Raw genomic sequence first — 26,331 nt, 5'->3', positions numbered from 1 at the left:
ATGATCATTCAAAACAGATTAAAGTGTTTTTGTATAAGAAATCCCTTGAATACAATTTTCCTATTTTGTTTAGGAAATGTTTGCTATTAATTACAGAAAAACAACATTCAAATGATATGGGTCCCTGCCATTGAAGCTAGTTTGACATTGACAGACTTTAGAAGTGGAGTCATATGGACCACTCAAACTATTGATCCGGCACAATCAGTGTTGAATTTCCGGACAACGTGTGATAAACAACACTCTTGAATAACAGGATTTTGTTTCTACATCTTCCTGTTCCTATTATTTATCAGCTTTCAGTTGATATTTAGTTGTATGAGCCATGTCATACAATAATGGGTCCTATGCTATGTGCGGCCAGCAATTACGCAGGCTGGTCTGCTGCAGAAAAGGAAGCTCCTTCTAAAGTCTATGTGCCAATCTTTTTTGCAAAATAGAAAATAAAAGTATGCAAATCTGTGCATATATGCTACAAATTCAAATTCACAACAAAATCAGGCAGGGGCATCAGGCAGACAATTATTACCCTCGAAAGTTTGTAGATGTCAAGAAGTTCTGGTCTATGTCGATGTATAAGGGCGCAGAAGGCCAAGCCATCTTTCCAGCTATAATGCATAATGAAAGTTTTCACAGCACAACATTGTTGGCATCATGACATGAATCAAGGTATTGTGATCTCTATCTTAGTCACTGTGGCATAATGATATTTTTAAGTTCCTGAAATGAAGAAAGAATCTCATTATTTGAACTTTTGGCTCTCATTTAATACACATAAGCCTCTAAAGAATGTCGATTATATGATGTCCCATTGAATCAATCATACTTTGCTGAAAACAGAAATGTTGCAATATCTGCTACCACCTAGGGTAAAGAATAAAAGATGTAAACTCCTGAAAATAGATTTCATAAGACATAACGCCACATCAGAAACAAAAAGGTTACTTTAAAAACAACTCCACAAGGAAATTCTTCATGCATCCTGAGGCAAATCTGATTGTAAATAATTAAATGTTATGTTATTTGATATAAGACAATATTTTATTCATCCTATGCATGGGATAGCATCGTAAGTTTTAGATACACAGAAAATACAACATGTAACCAGATGATCAACTTTGTATCTTTCATATGAAATTGAAACAAAACTTATTCACTGTTTTTTTTTTATTAGGTTGTTATCTTTAAAACAGCAAATTAACAATAGGAAAACAAGGAAGTTTAAACACAATTGTTCTATCACATGATCTTGCTGTATCAGCACATTTCTTCTAAAGAATGTTCATGTATGTACAAATGTAGTTATAATACAAATCAGGAAATAAAATGTAAATCTAAACAAAAGAAACATTCCATCCTAGGTGAACATTTTTTTTTTATTAGTGAAAAATATTCTCTATTACATGTAATACTTTGGAGCAAACATTCAATTCAGAGGATTTACGTAGTTTGATTTTGGTACTAATAGGAATGTCAGCTCTACATTTGGGCCGTGCTCTGTGAAAAAGAGGTTTAATGCATGTGCGTAAAGTGCCCTCCCAGATTAACCTGTGCAGTCTGCACAGGCTAATCAGGGACAACACTTTACTTAATTATTGCTTAAAAGAGACTTTCTTGGAAAGAATAATATCATAAAAGCAGAAAGTGTCGTCACTGATGAGCCTGTGCAGACTACACAGGCTAATCTTGGACAACACTTTACGCACATGCATTAAACCCCTTTTTCACAGAGCACAGCCCATTTACTTTGCATGGCACTTCATGACAGTGACTAGTTCCCAATAGGAAGGATCGTGCAAAAATGAGTCTAATGCCTTTTATGGGTAATTCAAGATTAGCCTGCAGTTAATGCGCAGGCTGGCTTGGAGCTTAGTTTACCATGTATGGTATAAGAACCATTTTCACATGATGCAGCTCATACCATATGTTTATGGCATTTCTATCAAATGAGAAACGTAAAAACATAAGATCTGGTTGTTTGCCTATTGGCCAAATAACATAGGAGCTCTGATCTTCTTAGTCAGGGGTGTGATTGAGGCAAAGTCAGAGGGGAGGAAAATTTTGTTGACTGATTTTGACTACGCGAATGGCGCGCATAACGCAATGACAAAAATAAACAACTTTTTGAACTTCATAACAATATTTCTTTATAAAAACCTGTTAAACTTCACATTAATCATACTGAGGATGCAAAGTAAACAGTTAAGTAAGTATTTATTGTGATCAATAGCAGCAGTTTTTCAATGTATTGAATGACAGTTAATAGACTAAATATAAACAAACACACTTGAGTGTTCTTCTGGTGTTTAAATGATGTATTGACTGAGTTAAATTAATATATTTAATTTGTTTACCTTTCAATATCTTGCATTTCACATCTTCACTCAGTTCAAAGCTATTTCAGTTAACTGAACAGCGTGACAAACATAAAAAAGCAGAATATGCATATGAATCTGATTATACACAGACCCACAGACATATAAAAATCAAATCATGTTTGTCTATTTCCATGTTCGAACGATACTCTCTAAATTGTTTAACTTCACGAGTAGACTACACTCCAATTTGCAAACACTGGTTTCCGTGACACAAAAATTCAGTGGGCACATTTCTTAACAAAATATGTGTGTATCTAAAACGTAGTCTTTTTTTTGACAAATACATTTCATTATTCCTATCAGACTAGGTGATGTCAGTCGTTTATTCGATTGCTATTTGTTATTTCAATAATCTTAATTTTCTCTTCACAACGGCGCCATTTGCAAACAAATCACAGAGCGCATTTTAAGAACACGATTTTAATTGGAAGATTGGGAAACGACAGCCAATTATATGGCTCGTTTTAAAAATGCTTAGGCAGAATCTACCAGTGTAAAATGCGGAGAGATTTCGCGGGCCGCGGATATTTCGGGCCGCTTATGAAATACGTCCGCGGAATTGGTGGTAGCCCCTCTCCCCCACATTTTTAAACACGAATTTACGCAAATCTCAGAAGTGACATCCAGGACAACCTGATCCGCGGAAATCAGCGGATCCGCGGAAAAATCACACCCCTGTTAGTGGAATAATTATCAAATATGCGGAATAATGCAAATGACTGGTGCAAATAAACATTCCATTTGCTACTCCTACTCATTTGAATTGTTGCAAGTCAACAATCAATGGAAAGTCTTAGATAATGCATAATTATATACTAAGGAAAATACATTGTGAATACCGCGTCTGACTCACAGAATAATAGTTCAAAGTGACCAATGCACTTACAGCTTTCTCTTTGCTGTGAGAAAAACCAAGATGACTATAATTCTTTTGAAAATGAACAATGACAATAAATTCCAAAGTTATTGAAATATTGTCTCTATAAAATGGAATGATACCATTTACATAGCCAGATGTGTAAAATTATGGTATTTATTCATTTATTTCATGCGAGTGTACTTTTAAAGTCAACTCAATGCCACTGAAGCATGGTGTCAAATGTAGTTATAGTATGTGACATTGATGAATTAAATTAATCTTACATAGCAAATACCAAACATCTGAATAAGGGAAATAAAAAGGAAACAATTTACCTCAAGGGTGATGACATTTTTGATCCCCGGGGCATGATTGGAACAAATTTGAAAGCAACCAACGTATGTTTCATAACAAATATAGAACCGCTTTGTCTTGCATTTTTAGAGATTTTTTTTTTTCAAACTCTACTCATAAGCGGAAAAAGTTGTCCCCAAAGAGGGCCCAGTTTTGACTCCAAAGGCATGATTTGACAAAACTTGGTAAAGGACCACCATACCATGTTACATGCCAAATACTAAATCTCTCAACATTATGGTTTTAGAGATTTTGTTTCCAGTTTTTACTAAATAAAAGTACATACAAGAAACCGTTGGAGACAGGTGATGCTCCCCAAAGGTTTTTTTGTCACAATATTGCACTATATATTCAGATAAAAGGAAACGTCTTGAGGGGCATAACTTTGGACAAAATAATACGATGGATGGTTAAGCAACTTAAAAATTTAAAAGGGCCATAACTCTCTAAATAAATCATCTAACCAGAACCCACTAATAACATGCGCATGTCCTCAAGGTAGTTAAGCTTCCCATAAAGTTTCATTGAATTCCCGTGATAAGTTGCTGAGAAATAGCTCGGACAAGAATTGCACTATATGTACAATTGAAAATTTCAAAGGGCCATAACTCTGTGAAAAATCATTCGACCATAACCGGCTGATAATATGCACATCTCCTGTTGGTAGTGAAGCTTCCCATAAAGTTTCATTGAATTCCCATAATAAGTTGCTGAGAAATAGCTCGGACAAGAATTGCACTATATGTACAATGGAAAATTTCAAAGGGCCATAATCCTGTAAAAAATCATCCGACCAGAACCCGCTTATAATATGCACATCTCCTCTTGGTAGTGAAGCTTCCCATAAAGTTTCATTGAATTCCGGTCATTAGTTGCTGAGAAATAGCCCGGACAAGAAAGCACTATATGTACAGTTAATCGAAAATTTCAAAGGGCCATAACCTTGTGAAAAATAATCTGACCAGAACCCGCTGATAATATGCACATCTCCTCTTGGTAGTGAAGCTTCCCATAAAGTTTCATTGAATTCCAGTCATACGTTGCTGAAAAATAGCCCGGACAAAAATTGTGCACGGACGGACTGACAGACGTACACACGGACAGACGAAGCGGTGACTATATGCACCCCCCAAAATAAATTTTGGGGGATCATATAAAGAAAGAACTGAAAATGTTACTTTTTGTCAACAGGAAGTTTTTATACTGGTTAATATTTAATTGTACAAATGAAAATTTAGCTCCAATAATACTGACCATGTAAAGGAACTTTCCACACTAAAATCTGTTAAAGAACAGTACCTGAATCATCATAATAAAACTTTCCAAATTAGACCCTAATATCATAAGCAGCTTACAACAAAAATGCAACCTATATTTCTGACCATAAGGGAGCAAATTGACTATTGGTGCATATTTCGTAACACTTTCTTTGCAATGTATAAACGGAATGTAACTATGCCAACAGTACTTAAAATCAGTTTTAATGAACAACAGAGGACATTGTGATCATTGTGAATCTTATCATTCATTGTCATCAGCTGATGAAAGCGGCCAACAGCTTCTTACCTGAGATGAAAGTTCTGAACGTTAACATTCTTGTATGGCGCTGTTTTTCTCTGGCACCACAGAAGTAAGCCTTCTTTTGCCGTCAATTCTGAAACAAAATAACAGCATTTAATGTAGGAAATTTGAATATTTGTTTGCTTTAAACACTGTTAATAATTTTTTATCTTTGAAGATCAGTAAAGAAATATGCATAAATGTTCAATGTGGATGCATTTAATTATTGCCCACATTGTTCAATCACAGAATAAGCTCAAATTCTTTGTTTATAACTTCCAAACTTTCATCTTCATTGTATTTCAGTCATGGTACAATTTACTGTAAAAACTGGTGATACATTCTTCCAATAACTACATGGCAAACATATACCAAAAATACCTTGCTCAATCGGTGAGGCCAACTCAGAACAACACAGACCTAACCATACTAAACAATAATAACAGTTACGGCAATATTGCAGCAAGGACCAAAAGATTGCCAGACAGAATATACAAAATTGGCAACTTATCAGACACTAGAAAAGTAAATGATCAGCAATATTTTTCTTGCCAGAAACAATACACCTATGTGATGCACAGTTTGACATAGGAATAATACTCCTACTACCACCAGGTAGTAATAATAAGAGAAGTCGGTAAACCAGTTAACACCAGAATAGCTGCAAAATGTGCACACTATGCAGGAAATTAATATGCAAAAGAATAAAATTCACCTAAGTTTCTATTTATTACTGTTGAGACAGAGCAAAAAACAATACAGAAAGAATTATTCAGATGAATGCAAGGTTTAAAAAGTTTGTAGGACCTGCATTTTAAGAACGTTTTTCCCCCAAGATTATTTCTGAAACATCAATCCTCTATTGAGTCAAATATTGGAAAAACTTTCATTTCAATAATTTCACACCAATAAAGCAAAGATGGTGTTATTATTCCCTTGCTTTTTTTTATTTGTCAGCAAAAGTCTATTATACTTTTTAACTTTTTCTTATATATAAGTCGATTCAACTTCACAATATTATGTTCAGTGGACTTATATAACCTATAAACAAAATAATGAAGAAAATAAGCATGAAAGCAGTGGTGTGTAAATAACTCAACTGCATGAAGGAAACATATTAGCAGACACATGACAGTAATTAGCCTAACCATTACCACATGCCCACAATCTTGGTTAGAACATCATGTAGATACAATGTTGGTACATAATGAGTATGATATGATGATCACCCAAAGGTGAAAGAATAAATTTATTGTGTTTTTCCCCATCTGAAAATTGCTGAAAATGAGGGATAACATACTTTACTATATATATGTATACCATAATGACCTTATATGACCAGAACTTAACAGCTAAACACAGGAGGTAATTGACGCTATATGATTTATTACCACCACTACATAAGGCAGTAAGACAAATGTAACAATTGACAGTAAATACTTGTTTTTATACAACATTTCTACTAGAAGTCCAAGCTTAATATGAAATGGAAAGGCAAGCAAATGAGGTCAATAACTACATGCATAAGAAAAATTTACAATATCTGTAAGAAATGGACAAGTCACCCAATATAAGATTATGCCACTACTGCTGGCCTTTAAAGGGGCCTTTTCACAGATTTTGGCATTTTTTAACCTATTCATTAAATGCTTTATATCGATAAATGTAAACATTGGATCGTAAAAGCTCCAGTAAAAAATCAAGAATAAAATTAAAAAAAGGAAAAGAACATTGCCCGGACCAGGTTTCGAACCAGTGACCCCTGGAGTCCTGCCAGAGTCCTGAAGTAAAAACGCTCTAGCCTACTGAGCTATTCCGCCGAATACATATATTTGAAGTATTTTATACCTTATATAAGCAATCTTCGTAGTTTCACAAAATTTAACGACAAAAACAGAACTCTCCAAATTATTCAATCGTTTCGCGTTGCAACGCTTTATAATTTTTAGGTTTCAAAATCGTCAAAAGATGCATATAATGGCTATATTAGACCATGGTAAATGTTCAGTATTACTGTTTCCTCACAAATATCATAAATAAAACGAAAATTTGCGAATCTGAAACAACTTTTTTCAATTTTGTCAATTTACCAAAGCGTGAAAAGATCCCTTTAAGAGATGGTAAATTAAAATGAAATATTTAATTTACTGCCTTATCATATACTTATAATTATATAGCATCAAATGACTATCAACTATTTTGTTTTTCATTGTTTTTACCATTGTTAAACTGCATCACTCTATTTTAAATGGTGTTCGAAATGGAAACCAGACTTAAAGTAAGAAATGAAACAGTTTATTGACAAAGTTTGAAAAACTCTTACATTTTGTTCTATTGTTATGCTTACTGGCTACACTGAATAATAATTATGGTTTGTCATGCTTTATAAAACATGTAAAATTGTTTCACATTTACCAGCAGTAACCAAGTAAAATAGTTAAACCAATGCAGTGTAAACATTACACAAATATTAAATGAACCATAAAGAGTTGTAAAAACTGGATCTTATTATATCCCACACCTTATTCATAACAGACTGTGTAAGGTGCACTCATATTTCAGTAAAAAAGGAAAAAATTAAAATAATTAAAGACATTAAATGTGTTAAGATGAAAAGCAAAGGACAAAAAAATCATTCTACTTGTCTAGAGTAAATGCTAACTAAACAGCAAAATGGTTTACTGATGCGCGATAATTGAAAATGATTGAAAATTGCGCCCTCAGTTCACAGGCCAGACAATGGTAGGAAGTTATTTGATACAGCAGGGATGTATGGATCCTGACATATACAACTTTAACAACATCAGAACCAAAGTTCACTGGTCAAGTGATGTGATTGTCAACCGATTTACTAGCGAAACTGACAACCAATTTACAAGAGGCCATTTACTTTTTTTTTGTATTCCTGCAGTCCACCACAATGGGTTTCTATAATCTGAAAGGCCATATGGGCATGATGAGCAATTAGTTTTCTACCAGTTTTGTCTTTTTGAAATTTCAAATTAAAAAGAATGACAATCACAAATAGACCATATTGTAATACCAATTTGGCATTTTCCACTTTTAAACATATTGAAACATAGAGCTCAAATATGGAAGTCAAAAGGGATACTCCCGTGTCAGATTTTTAGCCGTTGACATTATTATCAAAGAGTGAAGCAAGTAGAAATCTATTCAAAGTAGACATTACACTTAAAAGACACCATAAAACTGTCAGAACTTGTGAAAAAAGATACAAGAAAACTGTGCCATTAAAGTTGAGACTAGACATCAATATCCATCTCGACAAAAATGCCTTCATCTGATGTTCCTACACTGAGTGTCATTAGAATCCAGTACACATGAAATTGCTGTATTTTTTTGCTTCACTTTTCCGTTACTTTTGTGATTTTTTAATTGGTCAATAAAGTAATTTGTGTAGTCTTCAGTTTCAATTGTTGTTTTTCAAATGAAATTCTTTAGTAGACAGATCACCTATCAGAAAAGACAGTGAAACAAATTTTTATGGAATAATCAAGGATCAAAAGTAAGAAAAAGGAGCATTTCATATGAGAACCGTTGAAAGTTTTTGAGTAAAAAAATATAATTGAGAAAATCCTGGGATTAAACACAATGTGCCTAAATGTGGTTTTTAAACAATTACAGTTACTACATTTATTTTGAAGATAAAAATGAAACATAATGTTTAGTCAACTGTAATTTCCTCATCCTTGCTTGATCAGTCCAGAGGAGAAAGGTTAAAAGGGTGGGTACAAAGGTGAAAGCATTGTGGTATTCGATTGCTGTGTCCCACACAGTACCTATGCAATAGTACCAATTACATTTATTACCATCAAAGTATACAATTAGAGCTAATGGTTTCAAAGTTCTATACCTTTCTAAGCCAGATGACCAAACAGGGATTATTTATGTACCGAAAGGTAACAGGAAGAGTCTAACTGCATGATACACAACAGTGCACAAACAAATCGAATATATAAGAGGTTTTGTATCTTCTATTTGGCGGGTATGACTCAATCCCTTTAACATAACTTGTTTTGGGGATAGGTCATGTATTTTAGGCTTATCACATAGCATGAACACATTTAATACTACAAAATGTAAATACCGGCTTTAATTAAAACAAGGGCTGTTTGTAAAACATGCATGTCCCCCATATGGGCTCTCCGTTGTAGTGACAGCAATTGTGTGAATATGTTTTATGTCACTGTGACCTTGACCTTTGACCTAGTTAGCTGAAAATCAATAGGGGTCATCTGCGAGTCATGATCAATGTACCTTTGAAGTTTCATGGTCCTAGCCATAAGCGTTCTTGAGTTATCATCCGGAAACCATTTTACTATTTCGGGTCACCGTGACCTTTACCTTTGACATAGTGACCTGAAAATCAATAGGGTTCATCTGCAAGTCATGATTAATGTACCTTTGAAGTTTCATGATCCTAGCCATAAGCGTTCTTGAGTTATCATCCGGAAACCATATTACTATTTCGGGTCACCGTGACCTTGACCTTTGACCTAGTGACCTGAAAATCAATAGGGGTCATCTGCGAGTCATGAACAAAGTACCTATGAAGTTTCATGATCCTAGGCATAAGCATACTTCAGTTATCATCCGGAAACCATTTTACTATTTCGGGTCACCGTGACCTTGACCTTTGACCTAGTGACCTGAAAATCAAAAGGGGTCATCTGCGAGTCATGATCAATGTACCTATCAAGTTTCATGATCCTAGGCATAAGCGTTCTTGAGTCATCATCCGGAAACCATTTTACTATTTCGGGTCACCATGACCTTGACCTTTTACCTAGTGACCTCAAAATCAATAGGGGTCATCTGCAAGTCATGATAAATGTACCTATGAAGTTTCATGATCATAGCCATAAGCGTTCTTGAGTTATCATCCGGAAACCATTTTACTAATTCGGGTCACCGTGACCTTGACCTTTGATATAGTGACCTGAAAATCATTAGGGGTCATCTGCGAGTCATGATCAATCTACCTATCAAATTTCATGATCCTAGGCATAAGCATTCTTGAGTTATCATCCGGAAACCATTTTACTATTTCAGGTCACCGTGACCTTGACCTTTGACCTAGTGACCTGAAAATCAATAGGGGTCATCTGCGAGTCATGATCAATGTACCTATCAAGTTTCATGATCCTAGGCATAAGCTTTCTTGAGTTATCATCTGAAAACCATTTTACTATTTCGGGTCACCGTGACCTTTGACCTAGTGACCTGAAAATCAATAGGGGTCATCTGCCAGTCATTATCAATCTACCTATGAAGTTTTATGATCCTAGGCATAAGCGTTCTTGAGTTATCATCCGGAAACCATTTTACTATTTCGGGTCACCGTGACCTTGACCTTTGACCTAGTGACCTCAAAATCAATAGGGGTCATCTGCGAGTCATGATCAATGTACCTATGAAGTTTCATGATCCTAGGCCTAAGCGTTCTTGAGTCATCATCCGGAAACCATCTGGTGGACGGACATACGGACATATAAACCGACGGACGGACGGACAGACCGACATGAGCAAAACAATATACCCCCTCTTCTTCGAAGAGGGGCATAAAAATTATCCTATCTTCTAAAGCTCAAAATTTTATTCAACCTAAAATAATTTCAACACATCCCAGACAATATTGAAGTTGTCAGGATTATGGTTAATGATTTGGAAAAAATCCACTCCTCTTATTGCACAGTACAAAATGTATTCACATAAACACAGCGGCTGTTTTCATACACAATACCTGACAACCTTGGTAATGCTCAAGCAAGGTCAGGACAGATACGATTCATACAACTACACCTGAGGGATGCCTAGCTGCTCTAGAAAATAACAAATCATCTTGCTCTGTATATATCTAATGGTGCACTGATAAAAACATAAATCAGCTGATGTGATTATTTGGACCAGCAAACATTCCTGGGAATGAGCTAAATATAGGAGCAATTATGTTGAGAGATGATGACATAAAACTAGCATAAACTGATAAAATTCTTTTAAAAAAATCCTGAGATAAAGATTGCTCTAATGGTTGGACAAATTGTGAGAAAAAAAGTTCATGTGTTAGCTTTTTTCTATGGAAATTATTTTATCATTGCATTTCGTATATTTCACCATTACAGATCAATTGTATTAAATTATATAAAATATGAAAATTAGGTAGTTATAGACGTTGTCAACACATTGCGCAAGTTTTAAACAAAACACCAATTAATTCAGTTATAGACGTTGTCAACACATTGCGCAAGTTATAAACAAAACACCAATTAATTCAATCAACATACCAAAAACTTTTAAGTGTTCAAAAGTAAAAATGAAAACTAGCGAAACACAATAAAGTGATAGGAAGTTTTCAATTGAATACAGTGCAAACTCAGGCATTCCTGTGTGAAATCGGCATTTCTTAACCCAACTCCCCAATACAAGCCATCTGCCTATCCTTACAGGAAATATATTGAAAAACTCCCCATTTTCAACAAACTCTACTTTAAATACACAGACAATGCATAACTTGGCAGGCATTCAATGAGTCATTCTTAAGTGCTTAAAATTTTGATTTAATTATCACTGACATTGGCTGTCGGCAGTGTAATCTGCCTTAAACAGCCCTAAATACACTATGAGGCCAACCAACCTAATTAAATATTTACGCACGATTAAAGGCAGCATCATTGTGTCACAACAGCTACATGTATGCAGTATTATACAATTTTTTAAGGAGTTGTGACAGGAAATCACAGCGTGCAAAGTCCGGGCTGTCATTTTCACACAAACATTGAAATGGATCTTTAACTATAAATATCAGCACCAAGTATGCACAGAAGGAATGTCAATTTAAATGTGCCTCATTTCATTTAGTTCTTCCTTGGCCATATTTAAAATTTGCAATCAGTTTTATATAAGAAGCTACCACAAAGCTACCATCTTCCATTGAAATGATTTGACTTGTTTAAATTTAATACAATATATGCCTTTTAGGCCATCATAATGGCGCTTTATGAGCGAAATATGGTCATAGTAGTTAACATTAACATCAGTTATCAAAATAGTTATTACTTACATAACATCAGTGATCAAATTATACAAAATTTACATCAGAGATCAATACAATACCTTTTTATAGGATTGTATGTTGTTACTTTTTTGCAAATAGCAATCACGAAAGTTGAAAGGGGCTTCGGAAACATAATTCCCTTAAACATTTTCATGTGAAAGTGAACAGACACTTGTTTAAGATGATACCACTATCAAATGACTGTAATAGTTACACCAGGTGAATTAAACCCTTACCCAGGGTATTCAGCACTTATCATTCCATGGTCGTCCAGGAGTCAATGCAGTAGCAAGCCAGATTAAGCCCTAAGTTTAACAGCTTGACTTGAGCAAATAGTCCCTACTATTAGCCATAAAATAGGGGGAGGTAACCTGAACCAGGTTGACACATTAATAGTGTGTTCAACATAAATACAAGATAAGGTTTGATTTAATGATGTTAGATTGAAGGGGCCTTTTCACAGATTTTGGCATGTTCTGAAGTTATTCATTAAATGCTTTCTATTGATAAATGTAAACATTTGATCATAAAAGCTGCAGTAAAAAATAAAGAATAAAATTAAAAAAGGGAAAAAAACTTTGCCTGGAGCAGGTTTCGAACCAGTGACCCCTGGAGTTCTGCCGAGGTCCTGAAGTAAAAACGCTTTTACCCTCTCGGCTATTCTAACAAGTATACATAGGTGACGTATTTTATACCTTATAAAAAGCAATCTTCGTAGTGTAACAAAATTTAAGGACAACAACAGAACTCTCAAAATTATTCAATCGTTTCGCGTTGCAACGCTTTATAATTTTTAGGTTTTAAAATCGTCAAAAGATGCATATTATGGCTATATTAGACCATGGTAAATGTTCAGTAATACTGTTTCCTCACAAATATCATAACTAAAACGAAAATTTGCGAATCTGAAACATTTTTTTTCAATTTTGTCAATTTACCAAAACGTGAAAAGATCCCTTAAAGCCCTTGTTATGTCCAATATCCTTGTCCTAATTAGGATATGAATTGTGCTGCTATATACAACCCTGATCATTATGAAAACACAGTTATCTATTTCAACCAATCACTATGTAAATATTGTTCAAAAAGTACCACATAACGACATTACAACTATCAATAATCTCAAACCACCACAAACAGTCCAGTGTACCAAAACTCAACATACATAGACATGATGAATGATCTGTATAAGTTAACGGTCAATTTATATTATGTTTGAAAATCTTTGAGAAACACAATTGGTGTCTTACCTTCTACTGTAATGTCTTGGATGGCAAATCGCAGGATAATGGTCCAGATCATACCTAGTGTCATTTTTACATTGCCGTCAACAATTTCTGCAAAGCAAAAGGAAAAATATTTTATTATCTTAGAAACTCAAAAAGGTGAGTGGGCTCCGTGGTAGATATGTTGACAGGCTAGAACAACAAACATGTGTTTGAACAAACTAACAAATACAAATAAGTTTAATCAGAAAGGATATATTTTCAAATACATGTATTATTAGTTATTTCATTTGCCAAGAACATCATTATGGGGGGTTTTCTATCTGACAGTCATGGTTTGTTTTTCTATTTATGAGTTGCGTAGTATAACAATACACAACTTTCAGCAAAGAACATTAACTATTAATTTATAATTACTTAAACATCCAACGATTAAGACTTTGGCCAGAGAAGGAATCATCAATTTTTAATGGAAATCGTGATCACAATTAGCAACCTTGACTTTTCCTTTCTCTAAGAACAAACTGCTTAAATTGAATATGAAATGTTACAAAGGGAAATTTACTGCCTTGGCAATATCAAAATTGCAAGCATGTTATTACATACAAAAAGACAGTAGGGCCAAATATTCAACCACTAACCTCTGCAGTTTAAGACAATAAGACCATTAAATGTTCAAAGGATATTTTGTAATTATAAGCTAAATCCTATAAATTTCATTGTCTTACATTTGTTTTTAAGATTTTTGAGCATCGTCTTCCTATTTGACATTATATGCTTGCACAAATAAGTTTTAATTAATAACAATTAATACATTTTGTGTTTGGGCTTTCACTTTCAAAATAAGCAAGCAGCTTGACCTCAGCAGTTTCTGCATATTGTTTTGATGTATTTGGGATTTCAATGTATTAAGAAACATTAATATTAATTTTCAAACTACACACATTTATATAACCAATGATTTTAATTATATAAATTTAATATAATAGCATTTAAAAGTTTCTGATGGCGAGTAATGTTAAAAATAACTCACAAACACTATTTACCACGCTCAGGAATGCTAAGCTATGTACAAATATGCAGGTCAGTGGGTGAACATCAAAGCAAAGAGATATATCTTAGCAAAGATCAAAACATGAGATAGCAGAAGGTAAAGTTTAAATATTAGTAATCAAATACTTCTTCAAGTGCCAGTTTGTTATTGTAACCAATTGTCCTAAATCCTACCAGTATCATGCTGAAAATGGCTCCAAACATTTTTGACTCCCCAATAAATTATTCAGATATTATGATGCAATCAAGGTATGAACAGAAATCCAGAGCCATTATTTTGCATGAAACAAGAGCGCCTCATAACGGGTGCCACGCTCGGCTGTGGGTGCAGTGTTTAATAAATGAAAGCTTGTCAGAATTTATTTTTTTTTAGAGGTCACAGTGATCTTGACCTTTGACCTAGTGACCCAAAAAAGGGTGTGGCATGTAGAACTCATCAAGGTGCAGCTACATATGAAGTTTCAATGTTGTAGCTTGAAGCACTTTGATTTTAGAGCCAATGTTTAAAACCTTGACAAAATGTTAAGGTTTTAGCACAACGCCAACGACACGACGACAGTCATGACACGACGAGCTGGCTATGACAATACCTCAGGGTTTCTCGGAAAACAGCCGAGCTAAACAGCATGATAGAAATGCCTCAAATTAAAGTTTTCCACATTTATTTATCAATGCAATTCTTATAATTGTGTGATCCCTGTGTTTTCTTGCCTTACGGCTACCTATTCACAAAAAGGCAGTGTTTTACCTAAAATCCAAAAGCAAGTTACAGAGAAGAAACAGTGTTGTGACTTTTTAGTAAGAGTGACCTTTTCCTTCATTAAACTGGCCCAATATACAATCCACAGCAGTCTCCATGCAAGCTGGCTTCAATCCACAGTTCACTAAAATTGGTTGATGCAAACTTCAGTTATCAACCCAGCAACCATGTTTATGACACTGCCCCACATGTACGACCTGCATGCCTGCTTGCCATCCATACCCCAATCTAATTAAAATGATTTGTACTTTGATTAAACTACTGGTTAAATAACAAGACTATTGTCAAGCAATAAAAGTCCCCTACTGGTGAAAAAATATGAAGAACTTTTAAAGTTATCGCAGGATCCACCATTTTCAGCAATATTTCAAGTCTATTTGTTGCCATATTAACCAGAATTCGTGATGTAGTAACAAAATGAAATGACGTGCATAATCTCCATATAACCAACTGTCCATGTTTCAAGTTTCATGAAAAAATATGAAGAACTTTCAAAGTAATCGAAGGATCCAGAAAAGTGTGACAGACTGACAAGACACACAGAGAGCGAACTAGTAGGGGACTCAAAAATATGCAGAGATGGAAATAAGAACAAGTTTGCTCGCCCGGCACTGGTCATTTTATGTAGGGTATGGCCAGGGAAGAATGCATTACACACGTTTAAAAACGGATGCTACCAGAAGCTAATGATGGGATGCATACAAGTGTTTGTGGCAGAATCTGTGACGCTAAAATCCAAGGAAAAGACTTTTTAAATGCATTAATGTAATTAATGATTAACAGCCTATTGGCTGTTAAGTAATCACATTCTGTCAACTTTCGGGTTGCAAAAATCTTCCATATTTCCCTGAATTACCCTTCTGATACTATCAAGCCAGTTTTTTTTTTCATTCAAAATCGGGTCTGGTTACCGGACCCATTCCCAATGGAAAAAAGCATATATTTTTCCCAAATGGGAGCTAAAAATTCCCAATTTCCAAAAATAAAAAATAATTTCTTTTTTCTTTTTTTAGATCTCAATATTTTGTTCATCTCCCATCCAAATAAGATCAACATTAGTAAATATGATACTGGACACACTTGTATCCTCAATTTTTGAGCATTTGTTAGCAAAACAACAACAACACTAATTTCCCAATTTCAGTCAAAACGCCACGAATTTTCCCAATACAAAGGGACCCGGCCCCATTCCCAAAATGGTGAAAAAAAACACTGCAAGCTAGAAAACTAATGGGTCAGACATTCAACACAATATGACTTAAACATTAGTACTGAAATAAGCTTTAAACCTATCCCAACTAACCAATTGAATGAATTTCACGAATTTTAGCACTTACATATGAGGCATTTCAAAACATTGCTGATTAGCAGTCATTAGTTACAAAACAATTAACTGCACTAACATGTTAGCACAAAAAAGAAACTAAAAAGAATGGGTCTTGTTCAGTGACTAATGCCACTCTTTTAAAATGTCACTAGCACTAAAACTTGAAGAATAACATTCAGTGTGCAAATTCGCACTAGCCCAAAGGGTTTTGGCTAATAAAAATCCATTCGGGCTAGTGGGAATTTAAAAATATGTATAGTTGGGCTAGTAAGAAATTTTACTTTTTATATATGTGTATAAGAATTTGGGCTATTACTTTAAAATCTGAATTTCGCACATTGATAACATTGTTGACCTACACGTGAAAACTGAGGTCAGCATGTTCTAGACTACTAAAATATCAATGACACTTAATCTCTCATTTTCGAACTGGATCATGACAGCTTTATATAATATTTGTTAGGCTTGTTATTCACATACCTTTAAGTAGTTGCATAGGAATCTTATGCAAATAGCTTTTGAAATATTCAAGTATTCAATGGTTATGATAGCAGATTCAATACTTGAAAACACACAACGTACATTCAAAACTATGGTACTTTGACTGGGTTTTCATCTGGGAGCTAGTTTCAAATACCAACACCACTTCTTCATGGTCAAGGAACTCACCTTCTGCACCAATTGAAACCAGTTTAACTCCTTTGGTAGCTATAAAGTCCAAGGCTTTGTTCACATTGGCTATCTTATGGAATCTCATTTTTCCCCTGTCCGGTTTCGGCAATTGTTCACCAGAAATCACTTCAAGTAATAGCATCAGCTTCAAGCCATTTCGAAAGTCCTCTTCTATGTTTTCTATTTGTGTACCAGCTTTCCTCAAGTGTGAGTTGCACCATGCTGTGAAAGTCTGCAAGAACAGAAAAATACTCAATTTTTATTACGTCAATACTTATTTTATTAATAATTTTTGATTGCTTAAAGAATTACATACTTAAAATTCCTGCAACAAATGCATGCACATTCTCCTTGAAGAAACTTACACTGGTTATCAAACTATCCAACTATCTTTCAGACACTTATCTTGTCTCTGAAATGGAAACGCTGCAAAAAAAGTCAATGACATTCATCAATAACATACATATAGATACATGTTCCTCTGCAATGAACACAACCGATGGCATCAAAATAAACCAGATTAAGGTGATAATAGTAGACAAAGGTGCCATGATTGCCGCATGATTAACATGTACTACTGTAATAACCCATACTCAACACATGGTTTGCTTTAGTTGCGTCCTTTAGTGGATGGTTCAATAATAGACTGCACATGAACATCACAAAGTATGTTTTTATAATTGCAACATACTAAGACAAAGGCCTGCCAACTATAACAGCAATAACTTCAATCTGAATGGGTGGGTTTTATTAACTTATTAATTGACAGTGTGTCAGTTGTGACTTGATTTGTGGCCTATTATTGGGTCATAAGAAGGGCCTCTGACATGGCTTTTTATCAATGAACCTAATCACCATCAACTGGGAGAGTTTCAACTACTCATACATTTTCTGCTCGGAGCCTCCTGTTTGTAATATCATCATTTGGAATTGAATGACTTCCCAAGCTTAAATTTACACAATGCGGCAATAATCTGTAGCTTAATTAGGCAAATAATACATGTCCTCTTTATCTAAAATGATGACATAACAGAAAGTGCAGTCGTCGAAATTCGCACTAGTCCGACAGCAAAAAACTAGTATTTTTTCTTTCAGGCTTGTAGGAAATCCCATATTACAAGCCCGACGTGCTTGTACAATTCATTAAACAGAAAACGAGTTCTACTTTCATTTTCAATATTTGTTAACAAAGTTTTGAGCCGCTTAAATCAACAGCCGCTTATGTTTTAACACACTGCGCACACATGCTGGGCAATCAGCCGATAATTGGATTACTGCGCATAAAGCGCATGGTTTTGTGGTTCCCGGATTACTATTGTGTAAAATAAATGTTTTGCGTTGCGTTCGGGACACAGAGAGTAATGGCCGAACAGTTGTCATTCAAGTACGTCGTTGAGGAATGCAAATCTGAGGTAACTGTGATTGACGCATTTGTCAACTGTCTTTTTGTAGAATAACCTGGCACTTTATTGCTTATATATTTTCTGGTGGTTCAGGTTTGCTCTCTCTTTCACATGGATATATGGGATACATTTTTGCTAATATTTTACCTAAACTTTATGTATATATTCATAATTGTGATTTGATTGAAATCCGTGTGTGAAATTAATTTCTTCTTATTTCAGGATCTGAAAGAGGCTAGCTCAGATGACGAGGAAGCTGACTTGGATGAGGATAAAAAAATAATAAGAAATTTGTATTGTATTCTAAAGATTGAATAAATGAATGCTTCTTTGGATGTTTTATGTTATGTTTATCTGCATTTTTAACAAAAATGTTTGGGCTAGTAAAATCTGACTCGGGCTTGTTCAAATTCCCTTAGTACTAGCCCGACTTGCTTGTAGATTTAAATCTGAATTTCAATGACTGAAAGTGTATATACCATGCTCACAGATTTAGAGTTTGGTAAAAATTGTAAGTGTGAAACCACTGGCAAGCATTATCCCTGTAAGTGCATGACAGTATCATGATTGCCATTGAAAGATAAAATCTATATGGTCAGGAATATGACATGCTATTTATCAAAATAGCAAGCCAAGTAAAGCCAGTGAAAAAGCAAAAGCAGGACTGTTTTTATAGCAAATTGTTATTCATTCTTGCTATCTACCCGGTAATCTATACACCTTACTCATGAATTGATGCATTTCTGCAAAAAAATGAATTGAGGAATACATGTTTTACCCCCCCCCACACACACACACACTAAAAAAAACCATGTATCTGCCTCAATTTTAATTGTCTTTGAAAGTTTCTGACAAAAAAGAAAGACTGACCTGACACAGACTGACCCAAAATAATTCAAGAATTTCCATGTCAAAATGCTTGGCATAGAATGGTTTTGACAAGATCCTACTTTCAAGCTGTCAGGATATCAATACAACAGTTTTGATGAACTGCCAAACTAAAACAGAAAGTAGATGAAGATGCTATAAACCAACACACTCAATGCAGATGGATAGAATTCTGTTTTAGTGAGGTCCTTGCCACTGTATGTATTGTAAACTTGTGAAGCATTTTACATGTATGCCTCATTACCTGTGTATTCTCACATAAAGCATATGCAAGACATATTCAGGAGAACTGGAGCAAAAACATAATATACATCTGTTAGATGTGACAGTACAGTCATATATATACTGAAGATATATTCAAGTAAAATATAATAGTGTAACTAAAACAGTGTGTGTTTTTTCCTTCAAATTTGGGTCAGGTATGTGGACCCATTCCCAATGGAAAAAAGTATATATATTTCCCAAATGGAACCTAAAAATTCCCAATTGAAGGTTTAAAAAAAAAAAATTTAATAAGTCGAAACATGTCAAATCATCTCCAAATTAGCTCTCAAATTTTAACCTTAGAAACATAACATTGATATCACTTTTATTATCAATTTTAAATTATCTGTAAGCATAAAATCAACACCATTTATTTCCCAATTGTAGGCAAAAGTACAAGATATTTCCCAATTTCCAAAGGTACCGAGCCCCATTCCCAAAATGGTGAAAAAAACACTGTAACATACGAAATAAGTATGCGAACTGGTATACATAATACGTTATGAAATTCATGGCTCCCACAGTTAACACTGAAAACTACAGCAAATAAGTAAAACAAAATTGAAAAAGCTAATATTCCGTTATTTAAGATTGAGAGTCATGACAGATTATTTATAAAGCATCATAAAAACAGATATATTACACAACAAACCGAAGATGTGGAGCGTCTACAGTAACCATTTAAATACTCAATTTTCTGACTTAATTAGAATGCAGAAAAAAAATAAAAATCTACAGAAATTTGCAAAAAATAATCATTCAAAAGGCCTGTTGTATAAGGTTCAAGTTATCTGCATGTAAACAACCGAATACATGTTAAGCAAGATCTAAAAAAAAATGATTCACAAAATACAAAATACTACAACATTAAGACGCAAACCTAGAATAACTGATGAAGAAAGCTGGCTGGAATGTGTGCAACCTAGCATGTTAACTGGGGTAATGAATGCAGTTATGAATTTTAACACACAGGGCCCTCAATCTATCAAATCTGCGGCCGAATTTCGGCCGCAGTCCCCCACCTGATAAGTATACTTTTTTCCCCTTTTGGGGGGAAACATTCCCCCTGAAATTAACCAAAAAAAAAAATTTTTTTTAATAAGATTTGTCTAGTGATTATTAAATCTCAATTCTATTTCAATTTAATCTTGTCAAACATACTAAATTTTGAAAAAAGAAATGAATATAGTGCAAATATGTACAAATGTAATAATGAGTACGTAAAAAAATCCCCCCAGAAGCGAAACGCTGCGAAAATTCCCCCTCATGAGGGTAGCGACCCGCTTCCCCTAAAATGGATTGAGAGCCCTGACACATGACAACATAGGAGAACTGACTGGATGAGTTTTAAAGAGATGTGTAAAAAAATTATGTCAAAAATGTTTAACACATATATGATACCAGAACTAATTTTATAGCAGTTATTCAGTCATATGTTCAATTGCAAAATGTATATTTTCTCAAAAATCCTGAACCCACATCCCGATAGATGGTTTTGACATTCAGATATTTGGTATTAGAGCTGCTTAGCTTAGAAATAAAGTTTGAAGTTGTAATATCCATCTAACAAATATATTTGGTATTTTATGTGTTAAGTAAGTTGTATCACTAATTATTCAAAAGTTAGTAACCAAGGATTTTCCCCAATAAAACAGACCCTGGTCCCATTTCTAAAATGGTAAAATAACTTTGGTGTTAACTGAATACAGGTGTGGTGAAAAATCACATTCCTTCAGTAAATGGCATTACACTACAATGCCACGTCTGACTGAATACATAATAATTCAACCACATTTTACCTTAAAAGGACATGCATTTACAACGCAGCTAGCCAAACTTAACTATTTTGTACACTACCGTTTACTTGACGGACGCAGATAAGTAAACAAAATAATGTTAGAGGCTTAATTCTTGGCCAATCAAAATACAGCCCTATATGGTAAGTTACAGTTAAAAATGTTTAATCAAAAATGAGTAACAAGTTTATCAATGGTGTGACAGGCAGTAGTTTACGATATTGTACATATTTGAAAAGAATGTATGGTATGCTACTGATACAAGCACGAACAGCTGTACTGTATGATACTTGATATCAACTGAGCACTGGTTTCAAACCAAGACATGAAACTGTAGATTTATTTTGGAATTCAGACTGACACAATTCTATCAAAGTTTAAGAATGGTAAAGAAGACAGACAGTAGCAGTCTTAAAGGGACTATGTCCTTTTAAACTTCTTACAAAATCTTATCTGACGAAAATAATAATGGCATATAATTACAGACACAACTCGCTAAATATAGAATTTTGGGCAGTTTTACTTGAAAAAAATTTAGGTTTTTTGAGAGTGAGAAAATTGACCATAAAAACACAATTAAATGATCATCATTAGCACTTAAATAATCTGAAGAAACATCCCTACTTGCAGTAAGTACTAGAAGAAGCACTAATTGAGATACACATGGGCATCTGTAGAGTAAATCTTCTGGATATCATGTATTATGATCTATCTCTTATTAACAACAATCTAACATATGGCAGCAGTGACATGGAAAGCACTTGTATTCCATTCTACAGGGTCACTGGCAAGCAACGCTAATCTTGCAGAACTAAATCTGAGATGGTCATCAGTGTACCATACACTTTGAAATTAGCTGTGAACTTCATTGGAAAATATGCCTGCAGCATGGAGCTCTGCAATTAAGGTCGACAAAAACACATATTTTAAGCCTATCAATCATCTTTTCAATTGTTTAAAGTAAAATATGCCAGCATTATCAAATGTAATGGTTTAAAATCGTATTTAAAGATTACAAAAAATATATACTTATAATTAGATTTTATTAAATTAGATTTAATGCCCAAGAAAAATATTCAATATATCAATTTTAAATACAGAAAAATTTAATTATAAACTGCAGTGAAAAACTGGCTCTACAGTGCTACAGGTAAGTGCTAGTTGTAAGCCAGAAAGCTGGGTAGAGAATAGCAGCTCCGCAGCAGTATGTGGGGGAGGGTAACAGCCTTGTTTGGGCATAGGGTATACTCTTACAGCTCTCTCTCTATCTCTAGCTAGTTACCTATGCTACGATCTACAGGTAAGATTCCCTACTTCTGCTCATCATCATCATTATAATTATTATCAGTTGTAACAATAAGAGATCCGGCTGTGAATTACCTTTCAATTGTGCTAAAGCGTAACTCACAGCACCATATACATGTAGAAAGAAAAAGTCTTAATATGTTGAAATCAAATATTTGACATGGTTTACATACCTTTCATGACAATATATAAGCAAATGAAATAAACAGTGTTTTGATTCTTTTCATTCTTAAAATAAACTCAATACACTTAATTAGTTCATAACAAGATTTATTTATTTCAAAATGCAGGCCATACATGTACAACTTGTCAATATCATTAATTGAAAAGTAAGATACAAATGCTCTTAATCCTTTTGTGAACAAAATTTCAAGCTTTATAATCATTCAAATTGCGACAGTTAAACTTAATCAACTGTTCATCAAACATAAAAACTTCCATGGTGAACAAAATAAATTCATTAATTTACCTATTAGCCAGTGGTTAAAATTTAATCAATGACTGTGTTTTACCAATTATGAGTTCATATTTTGTAGTCACAAACAAAAACTCATCAAAACAAATAACTGTAAAGGGTAAACTCTTGGACAAACAACCATATACAATTCTGTCTACTCACTAATTGGAGTGAGCATATTTGTTCACTTTGTTTGGTCTACCGTTATTAAACATAAAATATACTAGGTAAAATATCTCCATACTGATAATATCAAAATCAACTGATGTGTTTGTATTTATCTAGTGATCATTCATGCATGCTTAAACAGGAGTTACAAAATACATTTAGAGAAAACATCATGGCAGAAAAATGGATACCAGCTCAACCATGACATAATATTACATGTTAAATATTGAAAACCATATCTCATTCATAAGGAGGTAACACATTGATGCATATATGTAAATACAAGAACACAACTATGACTAGATTCTGTCAAAATGATGACAGGCTGAACATTACTGACATAGAAAGTCACTCCATTTGCCAAGGGGCACATATTCAAAAAGTGATCATTAACATTGATACCCTAGTATCTGGTCAAAATAAATAGTGCATGGATCTTTCTAGATAAAGACAACTTTTTTAGATAACATCAGTGGCAAAAAGTTACATAACAGTCATAAATTCATTGTTAAATTGTCCATGCCTATGTGTACTAGCAATGCTTGAATAAACAGTTTTCAACTGCTCACACGCGCACAAATGAACCTACAAAAACTTTTGATGCATGTAAAATGAGAGTTGTAGAGCTTATCTCAGGTGCATTTAATAATGTAAAACTCCAATATACACTGTCGCAAACATATTAATGATTGTTAAAATGACTATTAATTTATACAGACATCTGCAGGGCATCAAATTTATGACAAATACTCTTTGAAGATTCAAAATATCAAAATGTCAATAAAAATTTTAGGATATTGAATTGATTCTTGTAAATTAAATACAAAGCATTGGCTAGAATTAATAGGTCACCTTTACTAATTACTACTGAAATTTTTGTATTGTTATGTTAACAACTTCAAAGCTGTTCGTTAACCATAAGAATAAAACATTTAGCCTTAGGAAAAGAGACCCTCCTACAAGATGGCGGCTACCATAAGTTGCCTACCGGTAAAGCTACTCATCGCAAACTATGCAAGGAATGTGACACATTCCAACCTACTAATGGCTTAATGACAACTGAAAGGCTGGTAATAATTTAAAACTGCAATAACGAACCTCAATTCTATAAACATGCGTTAGCAAAATGCAAAAACCGGTTTAAACTTAAATTACACAGACCTTTTTCTGTTGTTTTTCCCATGCAGGGTCTAGAAGTTGCTCGCGATCCCATTCGTCTTCGGGATCCATGTACTCGTCCTGTGGGTATCCGTCGTACGCCATTGTTTCGGCTTTAAAATCACAGTAAATCCGTTAAAATGGTCCTAAGGAATATGAATACTAATTCAAAATAAAAGAAGAGGGGAAGTAAAACCACCCCGACAGAGGCGACGTTATCACGTGACCTCGAACACGGAATGCTTCGGATCGTATCGAGAACGAAAGGGTCAAAGTTCACAAACACCGCTGTAACATGTACGCGTGAATGCGCGAGTCACACCTTAGCATGAAGCAATCAGTTAATTAATGACACATGGTCTTACGAATTATGACCACGTCTTACCGTTTTGCAGATTATTGTATTATGATTACTCCACGCTTCTTTACAGCAGGGATGTTGATAAAATCGTCAAGATAGTGGATGGTAGATCAGTTGATATGTGTATGCATCCAGATAACAAAGCTTAATTAACATATTCAATTCATTTAAAGGGATCTTTTCACGGTTTGGTAAATTTACAAAATTGAAAAAGTTGTTTCAGATTTGCCAATTTTCGTTTAAGTTATGATATTTGTGAGGAAACAGTATTAATGAACATTTACCATAGTCCAATATAGCCATTATATGTATCTTTTGACGATTTGAAAAACGTAAAAATTATAAAGCGTTGCAACGCGAAACGATTGAATAATTGGAAGAGTTCTGTTGTCGTTAAAATTAACGAAACTACGATGATTGCTTATATAAGGTATAAAATACTTACTATGTGTGTACCCGGCGTAATAACCGAGAGGGCTAATGCATTTTTACTTCAGACTAACTCCAGGACTCCGGGGGTCACTGGTTCGAGCCCTGGTACCGGCTACTTTTATTTCCGTTTTTTAATTTTATTCTTGATTTTTTACTGGAGCTTTATAAATCCAATGTTTACATTTATCAATATAAAGCATTTAATGACAAGCTTCAAAATCTGTGAAAAGGCCCATTTAATGACTCCATATGCTATTAGTAGTGAATATTATATAGGTCTAATTATATCTGTTTTCACAACATTACAGAACAAAATAATGGCAATAAAACATTAATTTTTCAAAAATGTTTTTGATATAATGCTTCCCCTAGCTATTCAGGATACATAATTTGAAATATAGTAATTAATGTAAGATTGGATTTTAAGTTTGGATATTGAAATAATAGTGTAATTTTACTAAGGTTAAGACAATCTCTTTATTACTGTCAGCACAAATCAAAACCTTTTGTAAATTTCAAGTTTAATTTAAATTTTACCAATGGTTTTGTATTAATAACACTCCTTATTAGGCCAATTCCAGATAAACATTATTTATAGAGAATGAATGCTTTTTATTAAAAAAAAGGTTAAACAATGGGGTCCATTTTCTGCGTAGCTGTTTAACCCAGCTTTTCACCTTAAATGACGTTTTGCAGATCGCAAGCAGACCTGAATGAATACACTTCATTTATTCCATTTTCTGATTTGAGCATTATCACCCAGAACATTGGCAACAACACCTCATCATTGACGTATAGGATTTAACACTGTTCAGTGTTTGGAGATGGACACATT

General features: G+C 34.1%; 1 protein-coding gene across 2 annotated transcripts in view; it reads right to left on the bottom strand.

Annotated features, from left to right (window-relative positions):
* LOC127873700 (alpha-actinin-like) overlaps window positions 1-24,975 on the bottom strand; it is a 60,358-nt gene extending 35,383 nt beyond the window's left edge. Inside the window, exons 1-5 of one of the 2 annotated variants that reach the window (XM_052417647.1) lie at window positions 24,707-24,975; window positions 17,262-17,496; window positions 13,477-13,563; window positions 5,158-5,245; window positions 530-608 (exon numbers count right to left, since the gene is read on the bottom strand). In XM_052417647.1, the coding sequence (XP_052273607.1) occupies window positions 530-608; window positions 5,158-5,245; window positions 13,477-13,563; window positions 17,262-17,496; window positions 24,707-24,808 (591 nt within the window). In that variant the 5' untranslated portion in view covers window positions 24,809-24,975. The remainder of the gene's footprint in view (window positions 1-529; window positions 609-5,157; window positions 5,246-13,476; window positions 13,564-17,261; window positions 17,497-24,706) is intronic. The other variant, XM_052417646.1, reaches the window with a different exon arrangement.
* Window positions 24,976-26,331: the final 1,356 nt, after the last annotated feature.

The sequence above is a fragment of the Dreissena polymorpha genome, chromosome 3, assembly GCF_020536995.1.
Source record: "Dreissena polymorpha isolate Duluth1 chromosome 3, UMN_Dpol_1.0, whole genome shotgun sequence".
NCBI lineage: Eukaryota > Metazoa > Mollusca > Bivalvia > Myida > Dreissenidae > Dreissena > Dreissena polymorpha.
The sequence above is the reverse complement of the archived record's forward strand: the minus strand, read 5'-3'. Positions and strand labels throughout refer to the sequence as shown.